Raw genomic sequence first — 14,533 nt, forward strand, 5'->3', positions numbered from 1 at the left:
GGCAATGTTTGCCAAATGCAAACATGCCTACCAGCTCTGAGAAGCCATTCTCATTCACACTGCTTCACCTAAGGAAAAATCTCCATGTGCTCAATGAGAACAAGTTAGCTTGTGCTACTTGAAGCTGCTTCTGCAAACAGCTTCACTTCTGCACTTCTAAACTGTTCTCATCAAGCACATTCAGAGCACAGTTCAGGCATGAAACACAAAGTGTGACAGAAAGAGATCACCAACTTGCAGGAGGAAAGAGGACCAGCTGAGAAGGTCCGTTCTCCAGAGTCTCACTGACATCCATTTGTCACACTTGTTTACAACATACAGTTGAAGTGCAGGTGCCCACATGAGTGAACTGTTTTGGATCAACGGCACAAAAGCTTCAATGTGAAAGCATGCCTGTCACCTGTAAGAAGCAGTTTTGCTTTCTTCTAGCTCACACAGGAAAAACACCATGTGCCCACTTACAACAAAGTTAGTCCTGCAAGTTGAAACTGCTTGCAGCAAATGGCTTCCATTCCCCACTTGCAGCCATCACTGGTTGACAGATGGCACAGAGGCTTCAATGTGAAACCGTGAATGCCAATCATTACAAGTGCTTCTGACACTCTAGTTCAACCAGGGACAGCCTAAAGTGCTCAATGAGAACACACTTTGTTCCTGCAAGTGGAAGTAGCTTGCACGAACTGCTTCAGTTAGAAAATTCCAAGTTCTTCTAGCAACCACATTCAGAGCACAGTTCTGGCCCAATAGAAAATGGGTCCTACCAAGAGGATCCCGTATCTATGATCACCTTCATAAGGTAGCTTCCCAACTTCTGTGTGGAAGTGTGTTTCTCCTTGGCCCTTACACTGTTGTGGAGACCACTAGGAGTTCAGCTTTGTGCAGGATCATCTGACCTGGACTTTTTGCAAGACCTGTACAGCCCTCACACATGCTCAGATGCTACAGGACTTTTCAGACCAGTCCAGACAACAGTAGGCATCCATTCATTGTCTGCACTCTACAGATTCCTAGATGCACGACATTCATTACCATCAAATGCAGAATTTTCATCAAAAACTAATATATATATCATTCCAATCTGAATCAAGAAAATCGGAAATATCCCCAAATCCAAAGAGTGGATCCCCATTGTGATGCTACAAGTTGAAAATTCCACAGCTGACCTCATGGGATGGTTCACAGTCAAAAGACAGCTGCATGAAAAATATTACATGACCTTCCTGCTATGTGAAAAGTGGCATGTGAAGTACACATGCATGTCTTCCTCAGACATGGGTTCATTTGCAAGACACCTTGTGCAATTGAAAATACTCCAAAAGGGGAGAAATCAGAACCATGTCTCCAAAGTATTTCAGCAGAGACCAACTCCATCTGTCTATCTATCTCTCAGTGAGTGTGTGTGCTCTTGTGTGTGTTTGTGTGTCTTTGTTTGTGTTTGTACCATCATAGCTGATACTTCATTGCCCCCATTGGAAAACTGACTCAGATAATGCCATCTGCCAAACTCCTAAAAACCAAAGTTCTTGCTGATAGAATGAAACATTCCTTCCTGTTGGTTTGGATGTGTCCTTTAGGAATCACTGCTACATTTAGTATACTCAAATCATCACAGTAGATCAGGTAACAAAAACATATATATTTTAAAATAATAATATATTAATGGAAACAACAAATACAGGATAGAGTAACAACTGTGTTACTAAACAAGGTCAAGGACAATGGCAAACTATAGATTCAAACTTTGAAGAAAATAGTAATCAATGTAAATATTCCTGGGCTGCCTCAGCCCCGCCCAGGCACACAGCAGCAGAATGGTTTTGCAAGCATCCTCAGGAGGGCAGGAGCCTTCTTTGCAGGACGAGAGGGAGGTTGAGGCTGGATCCACCCATCATTCTTTTGGGAGAGGCTCCTTTTCCTCAGCACAAAGTTGGATTTTTTGTGAGGATTCTTGGCATAAAATACGTTGGCCTCTGCTGGAATCCTCAGCTCTGGGGAGAGAGGGGTGTACAAAAAGAAGGTGGCACTCAGGAGGTGCTCCCTAGGACACGCCAACATCTGAGAGCCTGTGCCAGAAAAGGCCAGAGCCACACACCTGAGAGCTCTCCAATTCAGCACCAATACCAACAAAGACAGCCTCCACAGTCCTCCCTGAGGAAGAACTAGGCAGAGCACTTAAACAGACCTAATGTCGGTTCCTACCAAAGGCTTTGGACTCCAGAACATCTCAGGTCCTCTTGCATCTGCCAAAGCACACCACTAGGTTTTGCATCTGAAATCTCCCACAAAAGGCTCCTGTGCCGAAGATTCAGTCCCCACATGAGCCATCTTCATAGGTGGGTTTGGAGGGAAGCATTGGATGGTGAGTGCTCTGATGTCAACATGAAATTCTCATTCAAGATGAATACACTACTGGGGGGTGGGAGGGACTGGAAGAAAGGTTGAGCATGGTTGGAGGAAGACCTAAACAGGGTTGTGCCCTGGGCAACAGTACCTTGTTCCTGTTGGCTCCACTGAATCCTCATTCTCCAAGTAGAGGTCCTCCCTCTCCATCTTTCTCTCTCTCCCTCTCTGCCAGCCTCGTTCTCTCTCTCCCAGTCTATGCCTTTGTGGCAAGGGCTGAGGAGCTCTCCACTGCCACACACTAGAGCTTTATGGACAGCCTCAGTGCACAACCAAAGAGAAAGCTATGAAACCCAGAGAAAAGGCCTAGGATTCCTCCTCTGAGTTATTTTCCTCAAGTATGGCCACAGTGAGGACAGGCTGACCAGCACGGATACCACGTTAGAGCCATGCTTCTGCGTTGGTGGAGCCCGCCTCCATGTGAACCAGGCTTCTGAGAATGGAGGCCACATTCCAAATACTGCCCTACTGAGAACAATGGTTCCAAAGACCAGCAAAGGGACTGCTTCCCTCCAACATGGTGTATGGCCCAGTGGTGCCATGACCCCGAGTGGGGGAATACAACAGCCGCTTCTCCTTCCTCTGAACATGTGTTTCCTGTCGCCCTCCTCTAACCTAGAGCCTGTTCTCCATCCCTTCTGGGTTGGATGTGGAGATCTCTGCTATGAATTTCTTAGGCTACCAAGGCCCCAGACAGACTTCCTCTTCCATAGACTCTACTAACCTAACAGTAGGTTAAGATAGGAGACAAGTGATCCTAGAACTCATAGGGATGGTGGTCTTCAGGGTACATAGGCTGGGATAATGGCTGCTGTGGTGTTTGGCTCACAAAAACCAACCAACCAACCAACAAAAAAGCGCTGGCATTATTATCAGATGAGCTCTGTGGCTAAGTGCTCAGGAAGCCCTCATCTGACTTTAGTTAGGGATCACAACCTGGCTATTGTGATCACTCCTTGCCTAGTGGACTCAGGTGCGTAAGACCATGGAATTTATGCAAAAACAGATGATTCAGGCTGTCTCCCAGGCTGTGTTTTCTTCCCAATTTCATCCTGTTACTGCTTGCTAGAATCCTGGCAATGCTCTGCCCAGGCAGTGGTTTTTTGGTCACACAGAAGGCTTTCAATAGTACTGCTTCAGTCCACAAAATGCCAGTTCCCTCTTTAGCCCATGCATTCCCATGTTCCTTTGAAACCACTCCTATCCCAGACCATGAAAACATACTGCTCCTGGAGAGAGGCTTTCCTCCTCACTCCTCAAAGATGTCAGCTTTGGATGCCTGTTCATGTCCAGGGGAGGCACCTGGTGGGGAGCCGCAATATCCACTGGGGTATACCATTGGACCTCGAGACCTTCTGCCAGCAGAAGTGCAGTTGGCTTTGTGCACGAACCCAACACACCTGTTGGAGTGTTCTTGGGGGTCAGAGACTACTCTTTGTTGCTAAGAGTTGACCTGAGTCCACATCCTGACCCTTGCTCTCTGCTATCTGATTGTCTCACTTACTCTGATGGCGAGAGATGATTTGGCCCAGCTCATAATCCTCTGGATTCTCCTCAGTAAGGAAGTGTAGGTCGAGGGCGCTGCGGATGACAACAGGAGCCCTATCCTGGCAGGTCACCTGGAGCAGCATGGGAGACAGGCCTTCAGGAAATGGGCCTTGAAGTGACTACTCAAGGACAGTGGGCAGGGGCATTCTGGAGGCACCTCCACTCTAAATACAAGTGCAACATCCATGACCCTACTACCTGAGGCTGACCTCCTGCTCATTGTGTGGGCTCTTCCCACAGGCTACTAGCCCAATCCTTGTACATAGGACTTCCTGGGCCTGCCATTGCTCTTTGTGGAGCTGCACTCCTCTCGGAGTGAAAGGACCCCACTACCTGCATACAGATGCAATCTCATCCCACAAGTTGGGAGGAATGGGACAATAGCCTCCAAGATCCCAGGTATGCCCGAGGATGCAGGCGGCATTGGGAATGGCCTAGGCACAAAACCTAGAGGCTTTGGTCTGGATTGCCAGGGCCAAAAACAGACCCAGGAACATGACCACACACAGGAGTGCTGAAAGATAGCCACGAGAGCTCCTGGCCTCCAGAGGCTCAGTGCTGGCTGGGATGTAGGAGGGCACCTCATCCGGCAAGGGTGGTCATTGGGTTACCTGGACATTTAGTGTGCTTGCTCCACATCCATATCGACTCTGCAGAGAGACTCTCTCAGCTCCTTGTTCAAGGAACACGGAGAACCTCACACTGCTGTCCTCCTCCATAGACGTCAGCATCCCATACAAGGGAACCTGCAACCTAGTTCCTGTCCTATTCTCATCTGTCACCCATACCTGTCCCTGCCCTTCTGGACTGCATGCTGCCACCTGACACACAGACTCCCTCAGACATGGCAGTGGACAAACTGCTGCACTCGCTCATCTCAGCTCCAGCCCTTCACACTGACCTCTCCCTTCTTGATTCCCATCTATCCTCCTGATCATCCAGAAGCTCCAAATTCAAGAGGGCATGAGTAGTCCATGGTATTGGACCAGTGTCTGCTCCCCACCCAGGTGTAAGCACCACGGGACACCCCTGCTCCCAGGCTTACCAGAACACTCTTGGCCATCTCTGGACTTTGTGTTTCTAAGTGGACACGAATTAAGCAGGTGTCTCCCACCTGCTTGTGGGAAAGCGGCCTGGAGGACTTGCAGGTTGATTCTGAGAACTGTGGGGGATGGAACATCAGCAAACCCAGAAACAGAAAGCCACCCCAGACTGTCAGTTGGCTCTATGGGCTTCCAGCAAATATGTCCAGGTGCTGAGGCTTCTTATTTCCTCAGGTCGGAGTGGAATGGCAGCACATGCACAGCTTGAATAAGGTAGGTGTTTACCTCCTTTCCCTTGACCTGGGGGCGTTTCCTCACGATGAAATATTGTATTCCCAGATTCATGGACAGACACACGAGTGAGTGGTCAGAGACCTTGATTTCTGCAGAGCGAAGTGGAGAGAATTGTTAGGTGGCACTCAAGGATTATACCACAAAACACCCACAACCCCTGAGAGTCTCCGCCAGGCCATCACACTTTGGTATTTTGGGGCCAAGGCCCACTTTCTCTTGGCTGTCAGTTATCCTGAGCCCACTGTGGATCATGTCTCCCCACTGTCTGATTGTCCTACTTACTCTCATCCTCAGACATCATATACAGCAGCTCAAAGTTGTCCACATCCTCATGCTGCAACAAATTTTGGTCCAAGGCCCTGCGGATGAGGCTTGTCACCGTCTCCTGAAAGGTCACCTGGATCAGGGTGGGACAAATGTCATCAGAGAATGGCTTTTAGAAGAGCTATCCAGAAGACTGTGGTCAAACATTCAGGAGAAATCTCAGCTACATATACAAGGGCACAATCTTGTTATCCTGCTACCTGAGTGTGTCCTCCATATACCACCTGGGTTCTTGCAATGTGCTACTAGAACAATCCTGGTACAAATATCTGCCTGTACCTGCCATCTCCCCTCCCCCTGGGGAGCCACATTCCACTCATGTCAAAGGACCAAACTGCCTATGCACAGACACACTCTCATCTCACTGAGATGAGAGCAATGGGCCAGGGATCTGCGCACCAAGTGTGATCTGGGATGCAGGCTGCCTTTGTGGGTGGAAGAGGCAGATGCACTGAAAATTTGGGTCCTGACTGCCACGACACAAAACAGACTCAGATACAAGAGTGTGCACTTGAGTGCTTCATGATAGCTTTGAGAGGCCCTGGCCTCTGGAAGCTAGGTGCGGGTCTGGTTGTAATGATGTACTTGACTCAGCACTGGCAGTCACTGAACATGTCTCCTCTGCAGCTGGACACCTGCAGCATTAGCGTGTCTACTGCACATCCATAGAAATTCTGCCAAGAACCCCTTTAGCTCCGTATTTACATACATGCAAAGCCTAACATTCCGAAGCTTTGGCATGACCCCCCAGGTGATCCCGACCCCAAATTCCTACACCTAGTCATGCTAAGGAGGTTCTCTTCCCTGCCACCAGGAACACATCCCCTCCTACACATGTGACAAGTCACTGCCACCTCCTCTGCTCCAACTTCACTCATTGAGAATACCAAGTTCTAGGCACTGGACATATCTCTGCCTTCATCTGTCCACAGCACTTCCGTCTGCACTTCTGGCCTGCAAAACCCACAATACACAGGCCCACTCACCACTGAAGCTGGGCATGCTGAGGCTCTCCCTCCTCAGGTCAAGCCCTTAAGACGGACCTCTCTCTTCTTTATTTCCCACCATAGCCCTGGGGTTGGCTGTGTCTCCTGCCTTCCACTGTGTGGACACCCAGGAGGCAGCCCTGCTGTCGGGCTTACCGGGATGCGCTTTGTCTCCCTCAGGCTCTGTCCCTCTAGGAGGACGTGAACAACGCGGCTGTCTTCCACCTGCTCGCTGGAGTGAAGCAGTGAGGAGCTGCTACTGGTGACTTTTCTCATGCAGCACTCATTGCTTTGGGTGGCCTGGGGCAATGATCCTGCAGCCACTGCAGAGCTGCTGCTCACAGCTGCTGGGGTCCTGGATGCCACTGCCACAGAAGGTTCCAAGAACTGTGGGGGATGACAACATCAGCAAAGCCCAGCAACTGCACCCCACCCAGCCTGGCAGTTGGCTCTGTGGGCATTCTACAACATCCATCCAGAACCTGAGGTTCTTGTCCCCTTGGAGGATGTGGAGTGGCACCAGGAGTAAAGACTGAAGAAGGTGGCTGTTTACCTCCTTTGGTTTGACCTTCAACGACTTGCTGGCATCTGTTTCCCGAAGAAGAAAGTCATAATGCACTCCTCCAATCAGGCCGTGATATACTTTCGCATCAGCAGGGACCCTCAGCTCTGGAAAGGCAGGGGCAGAGGCGTGGTAGGTGACACTCAAGGAATACACTACCCAACATCCCCCACAACTGAGAGCCTCTGCCAGCTCAGGTCTCACACACAGACCTGAGAGCCCCCGAATCCAGCTTCTGTTCCACCAAAGACTCCCCACTGATTAATCCCTGAGGACCCTCTATGCACAGGAGGTCCACTACAGGAACACCTTTCAAGGAAATAGCCCCTTGTACCCCAGTACCTCTTAGTTCACGTTGGACCCATCAAAGAGAAACAGCTAGACTTTGTATCTGGATTGGTCCCCAAAGACTCATGTGTTGAAGGTTTTCTCCCCACTGCAGCAATGATCACAGGTGGGTTTGGGGAAAAGCACTTGATGGTGGGTGTCTCCACCTTGATAGTGGACTCATCTACTCATACAGGGCTACACTAATTGGAGGGGTATGGTTTGGAGGTGTGTTGAGGTACTTAGGTACTCACCCCGGTCCGCCTGGCTCTCAGGCTCTGCCTGGCTTGATCTGCCATCTTCAACCTGGGCCAGCAGGTGGTGTGCTTGGTGCTCCAGGTTAAAGCCACTCAGGAGGAGCCACATGTACGGCAGCAGCTGCTGCAGACTCAGAGAGCCTGGAGGCTGATGGGAAGCCTCAGAGTAGAAGTTCACCCAGGTCCCCAGGAAGGAAGATGAGGCACTGTGGGGAGGCCGGTGTGGAGTCAGCAAAACCCTGGCCTTGCCTTCGCCACGGCCTCCAGAGCAAACCTCTGACCCTACCCTCCTGAACCGTCCCTGGTTCTGAACACACCAGTCCACCTCAGGCAAGACACAGTGGCTGTACAGGCAGGGTCAGGACAGGTCGCTACAGGCAAAGAACCTTCAACCAAGGAGCGCTAGATCCATGGTTTGACCAGCTCTCCCCTCCTCTGGGCAGGCCTGACACTCTTCTTCCTCTTGGCTACATGCTCTCCAACCTGGAATGCACCTTCTGGGAGTGTCTGTCCTCCTGCCCACTCTTCTCGGGGCTCAAGAGACACCTCCGCCCCTGGCGTGGGCTGCAATGCTACCTCATTCTCTGTGAGCTCACTGAGTCCCCCTGAGTAGCGGTGGACCTCTCTTCTCCCATGAGTGCAGACCACATCTCTGTGGCCCTGGGGGAGGACAGGGAGGTGTGGTGTGGGGGGATCCATTATCCCAGGGCCTTCCCCAGAGGACCCTGACTCCACCTACAACTCCCCGCCTTACCCCTCCTACTGTTGAAGCCCCACACCTTACACTGCAGGCAGAAAACTGAATTGGGCAGAGCAGTCTTTCCTCAGCCTTCCCAAGTCAAATCACCTTGCAGGTCCCTATTCTGGAAACAGGAGCCCACCCTCTTGACCCCAAGCCCATTCCATGTTGAAGTTGGTCCAAGGGTCCACCATGGTCACTGAACAGGACAGCGTGCAGTTATGCCTCATGGAGTCAGGGATGCAGTCACATGTAGGATATGTACTCATGGCACCTGCGGTTTAGGCTGACCCCATGAAAAGGGACACAATGGCAATCATTTGCACCCCATTTTTCACTGAATTATGAAACGTGACTGGAAACGTGTCTTCACACAGTGGGTGCTTTCTCCATGTTCACCAGTGAATGAGCCCAAACTGCTGATTCCCACATATCTCTGGGTGTGGGAGCTGCCATGTCCAAAGCCCCTGTCCAGCTATGTCCCAGCTAGGACGCTCTGTCCCACTATGGAAACTAACATGTCTTTATTAACCCAAAAGTGCTTTTCCCAAGGCCCGAGTTTTGAGACGCCTCTGGCACAGTTCTACGTTCTTCACAAAGCCAACATCACACCAGAAAGACCACCTGGCCTCACTGAGTCCACCTGGGAATGAGCTCAGTGCACACCATTGAGCTGTGGTGCCCAGTGTGTGGGGACTGCTCCACGGACCTCTGTGGATCAGCTGGAGTCAGGATGGTTTCTCTGCCTGAGAGGGGAAGTTCACTGCCCTTGCAAGGCTGTGGCAGGCACCTCCAGGACTCCTCCCATTCGGGGCTGACATTCCACTATGAGTGTGGTCCTCTATCTCATTAGGTATCACAAACCTTTGGGTCCCTGAGAGGCACATGGCAGCCCCAAGACCCAGGCATGAGGGGGCTACACACTTGGGCTTGGTGGTCTGGTGCTTACCTTGGGAACAAGAGATCCAGCACCTGCTGGGTGGGGATGAAATCCCAGGAGATTAACCCCATGTTGCTGCTGAACTGTAGGTTCCTCCCACAAATGACAGGCAGGAGCTCATTCCTAAGCTGGTCCTGCCTGTAAGGTTCAAGGCTCTGAACCCTGAAGGGCTCCTCCGTGTTCTGATCATTTTCACCCTGGGTTGGGACCAAGAATGGTGGGTTCAAAATGGAAATGGTGACAAACAGAAAAATGACTTGTGCCAATACACTAGAGTCAAAGCACAATGGGACAGTTCCCATCAGTACAAACACACACACACACACACACACACACACACACACACACAGTCAGAATAGGAGTCCTGGGCCATTCATCAGGGATCAGACTAGAGGGCCTGCTGGGCTCACCTGCCCTGTGCTACTCACTGTTACTCTTGAGCTCCTCTGCGACAATCGCCAGAGGCTCTGGCGTCTAAGATGAAGCCTCACCCAGTGTATCCACAAAAGGGCTAGTTGGCCCCCCTGAGATTCCTGGGAGCCTGAGGCTCGGCATTGTCTGCAACCACAGGAGAACATCCTTCTCCCTCCAGTGGCTCCAACCAAGTGAGCTCGGATGGCTTGGTCAGTGAAGTGGGTGCCTGGATACCAGGGTTCCATGTTCTGTTTGATCCATTGTCAAGGCAATGATGTCATTTCCTGTGCCCATACCTGAGCCTCTTTTCACATAAGACCACTTTCAAAAGCCCTATGGGCTGCTGATTTCTCCTCCATGCCTACCCATCTCAGGTGCACAGGTGTTCACCAACAACTACCCAAACATCCCCACCAGCATCTGCCCTGCTTGGTGCCACTAGAGTTCCAGCTTGGAGCCTTCAAAAATGCATTCACAACCAGTCCTTCCCTCTCAGCATCTTTTGGACCCTGGTCCCATCATTGTGCAACTCATGGTGTGCCCAGTCTTTTCTGGAAAGTAGGGTAGCATCTAATCTCTAGGGTTTATTGTGTCTATTGGCCCATAACACCCTCTATTCTCTCTGAAACCAGAGATGGGACTCACAGGTGGCTAAAGCACAAATGTAGAGATGGGATAATCACAAGAAAGGGAGAGACAAAGAATGCACCCTAACTCAATCAGGCCTGTGTCCCACACAGGGACATGGCCAATGTCCGTCCCATCGTGGCTGCAGTTCCCTCTCTACACCATGGCAAGTTGGAGGGGACTGAGATGCAGAGGCTTCTCCCCTCTCCCTTACAACTTCCCAAGGCTTCTCCTAAGATTTCAAAAGGGCCAAGTGTGTCTAGTGTTGGGGTCTCACAGAGACTCCGAGGTACCACAGCATCCTGCTGCCCAGAACCAGTTCACCCCTCACCTCAAGGGGGCTCAGCCTCTGGATTCATGGGAATTGAAGTGGGTACAGGTGATGGGATATCACCTCCAAGACTGAGTTATGCCAAGTCCATGACCCCTGTCTGCATCCCTGTCTCCAGCACCACTCCCCCCTCTCTCTTTCCTCCTCAGAGCAAACAAATCCATTTAGCAAGTGTGTCCTGTGATAAAGACATGACGGTCACCCATCCTCTCATTACAAAAACACTGAGGCTCAGCCAACATGGATCCTACAGGGAACACAGGCATAAACTCAGAGTCCCATCCTCCCAGCCGAGCCTCAGTGGAGCCTGGATTCCCAGCCTCCTGAGTCAAGGAAACAGAGGTTCCTAGCCGAGCCACCTTGGATGCAGCCGCACACAAACTGAACTCATCAATGCCCCTTGCTCTCAGTTGTGAGTAAGAGGGGAAGTGGTGTTTCACAACCCTGGACATCAAGTGCAGTCTCCAGGCTTTGGGGTGTGCCCTGGCCTCTGTCTATCTGCCCAGGCCCTCCAACCCACACTGGCCTCTTACCCAACCTCCTCCTAGGGCCAAACTCAATCCTGCCTCTCAATTTCTGCTGCCTTCCCCAACACACTGCTCCCCAAAATGAGCAGGGCTGGCTCTCGGTTATCATGCTGGTGCCAGCAGCAATGCCACCCCACTGACATAATTCTGAGTCCCAACCTAGGCACTCCAGCTGTCTTTGCCACACCTGGCCTGTTTGGGCTCTGGCTCTTGCTCTTTTCTTTCATGTGCATGTGTTTTGAGGTTTTGAGTTTCTCCCACTGCAGAACTGCAGCTGTGGCAGGGTAGGGCTCATGAGGGTGACATTCTGAGCCACATCCAATCCCATCAGGACTGTTCACTGGGGTGATTGCTGGAACACAGTGATGAGTGAACACATGGGAGGTGATTGGACCCACCTTGCCCGGCTTCCTTTCAGGACAGGAATGTAGGGATGGGAGCCCCTGGTGTGGGATGCTTTGCACAAGGCGTGACCATGGGCTCTCTTTCCTGGCAAAAATGGCTCCACTCAGCATGGAGAGCACTGTCATTCCTGGTGGCTAACAACAGCCCTGGACCCCAGAAAGGAACCCACACTTAAATTTTACGTCTGAGTGTGCGTGTCCTCGAGGAAATGAGGTCTCCTGATCCCAGATGCAAAGGGGTAAGTCCTCTAACTCCAGGGGCCATGAAGGGACATCTGAGTTTCCCTCGTCCTTCTTTCCCTCTCTGATCCCAGGGTGTCATCACACTAACCACAGTTAGGACCCTGGCCTCATTCCCCAATGAGGATCATTAGGCTCCATAAAGGACAGTCTCTAAGATGCTCAGTGGACCAACACCCTCTGCACAACCTATAACCCTATTCACCCAAGAGGCAAGAGGATTTCTATTCAGGAAAACCAGGAAAGGGAGAGCCTTTCTCAAGGACACAAGGACATTAGTGAGTGAGGGAGTGATTAATGGATGGAGAACTATTTCCACCACCAACTTCCAGGAGCATATATGGCCCTTTGGAGAATTCTGCAGTGTGTTGGTGATTAAGGAGAACATGTGAATCCAGGGGTCACTAGGTCCTCTCAGCCATAAGGAGGGAAACTGCCATAAAGGAACTAGGACAAGGGTGCAAGGAATGCTCACTGGTGGGAGATCGGAAGGAAGGAAAGTGTACTCATTAGAAAAGTGTCCCCTGAAAATTCTTAGCCAGCCAAAAGTCGTGCGAACTTGTGTGGGAAAAGAGTCTTTGCACAGTGATGAAGCTAAGAGCTCACATGATGGAACACAGCATCAACTGGGACCAAATCCAATATCTGATATTCTTGTAGGAAGAGGAGAGTCTGGACCCAGATACCAGGGAGACTTGGGGATACCAGCTATGTGAGGTTGGAGCCAGGGCGGGATGCCCATATGGGAACCACAGATCGTGGGCAGCAATAGGAGAGTGGGCAAGGGCTGGGAGAGTTGGGGGGACAGTCCCCTAGGAACCTGTGAGGTGTTTTGGCAGTGAGACTGCCCAACACCTTGTGTGTTGAGCCCCTGGAGCTTGAGGGAAGGCCCTTCCTCTGTTGTTGGCCACCCAGTTGACAGAGTTTGGTTGTAGCAGGCCTAGGACCCAGCCGAAGGTCTGAGCATGTTGGCCATGTAGGGTGGATCTGGACCGCAGACACACTCTGATGACTGTAGGGTTTCAGCCCTGCATCAACACAAGCACCAAGTCAGGCCAGGTGGGGAAAGGGCTAGGAACACACTCTGGGGGCTGGTGCCTATATTACTGGGAGCACTTCTGACCCCAATTCCCTGATCTGCTGCCAACACAAGCTACAGAGGAGTGTGGAGGGACACAGAGCATGGATCTTCCCCACTCAGTGGGCCCAGGCATGTACCATGGCCAGCAGCCTCGTGCCTTGCCCGTGAGTCCTGAAGCGGCCCCCTCTTCCCATCCTGAGAGCTCTTCCCTTCCTCATGTGCTACTACCTTCCCACTGTCTCTGGAAATATCTACTTGCTGTGGTCCTCAGGCAGTTTATGATTTAAGTTAAAAAAAAAAAAAAACAGGTCTTGGTACTCAAAAATATTTGATTTGCCCCTCCTCATCCCCCAACCCCAATATTTTCATTATTTCCTCAACATATGAAATTTTACTAGCAAAAAGTTAATTTTGAATTATACAAAGTTGATTCAAATAACATCGGTATACATAATCAATCACCGTACTTTCAATGTTTGTTCTCCTTTCCTGTTAGAAACTGCTTGGAAAAAAGAGAACAGAGGGGGCTGGGGATGTGGCTCAAGTGGTAACGTGTTCGACTGGCATGCGTGGGTCAGTGGGTTCGATCCTCAGCACCATATAAAATAAAATAAAATAAAGATGTGTCCACTGAAAACTGAAAAAAATAAAAAAACAAACAAACAAACAAAGAGAACAGAGGACAGACTCATGGAAGTACTTGAACTGAAAAGAAGCTCCCACTCAAGCTCAGCATTCAGTCCTGGACAGAGTAAGACTGGTCCATTTTGACATCTACTCCAAAGAGTCTACCAGACAGAACCCTCTGACTGATCCCTGACTGAGCCATAGGAACTGGCTAGAAAAGCCTTCACATCCTCAATACATTCTTCACTTCAGAATACTGGACAAGCATTGATATCCATCTCTCGTTACCTTGCTCCCCAGCCAACCATTCCTCAACAAATTCAAAGGAGTAACTCATCCAAGCACACAGAAAGGGGTGTTCACTACACACATCCATGTGCGAAAAAGACAACTGGTATTTCTTGTTTGGGCTATTTCAAATGAAATCACTTCTGCATGACCTCCACAAACCAAAGGAAAATATTTGTGAAATTCCCACATAGAAGACAAAATACACTTGCCAAGGAGGCAGTGCCAAGAACTTTGACACTCCAAATGTAGAGTGTGTGTTTAGGAGGTAGTCACAGGTTCCATGAGAGAGTCCCATGAAATCAATTAGGAAGATCCATGCTCTAGCCCTACCATGCAAGTGATGTGACTTGAAAGAGTCACTTAGTCTTAGTAACCATCATTACTAACAACTAAGTCAATGAATAAAGGTCCTCAGGTGTCAAGCTACAAAATGTGGGATGAGCATGGATGAGGATGGGTGGGAGAAGTCTCCAACTCTAACACAATTAGGGAAGGCTGTGCCTGTCCTCAAGTGGCTGGGGTCTTGGGATCCTGCCACAGAGAGGGATTCCAAACCTCACATCCCCTGACC

General features: G+C 50.4%; 2 protein-coding genes across 2 annotated transcripts in view; both read right to left on the reverse strand.

The window, feature by feature from the left end:
- Window positions 1–1,782: 1,782 nt before the first annotated feature.
- The window catches only part of LOC144249853 (uncharacterized), a 475,070-nt gene continuing 462,319 nt past the window's right edge, over window positions 1,783–14,533 (reverse strand). The window contains exon 7 of the mRNA XM_077792050.1: window positions 1,783–1,988. Coding sequence (XP_077648176.1) covers window positions 1,783–1,988 — 206 coding nt within the window. The remainder of the gene's footprint in view (window positions 1,989–14,533) is intronic.
- Window positions 2,160–6,941, reverse strand: LOC144249824 (ral guanine nucleotide dissociation stimulator-like). Its single transcript, XM_077792031.1, has 4 exons — window positions 6,752–6,941; window positions 5,568–5,682; window positions 5,277–5,374; window positions 2,160–2,171 (listed from the first exon to the last, which is right to left on the reverse strand). The coding sequence occupies exons 1-4, from the start codon at window positions 6,869–6,871 to the stop codon at window positions 2,160–2,162; spliced, it is 345 nt and encodes a 114-aa protein (XP_077648157.1). The 5' UTR covers window positions 6,872–6,941.

The sequence above is a fragment of the Urocitellus parryii genome, chromosome 12, assembly GCF_045843805.1.
Source record: "Urocitellus parryii isolate mUroPar1 chromosome 12, mUroPar1.hap1, whole genome shotgun sequence".
Classification (NCBI taxonomy): Eukaryota; Metazoa; Chordata; class Mammalia; order Rodentia; family Sciuridae; genus Urocitellus; species Urocitellus parryii.

Coding starts and splice junctions, on each gene's coding strand:
- LOC144249824 (XM_077792031.1), bottom strand. CDS start 6,871: ATGAGAAAAGTCACCAGTAGCAGCTCCTCACTGCTTCACTCCAGCGAG. Junction 5,683..6,751: donor GGGAGACAAAGCGCATCCCG/GTAAGCCCGACA, acceptor ACCCTGATCCAG/GTGACCTTTCAGGAGACGGT. Junction 5,375..5,567: donor TATGATGTCTGAGGATGAGA/GTAAGTAGGACA, acceptor TTCGCTCTGCAG/AAATCAAGGTCTCTGACCAC.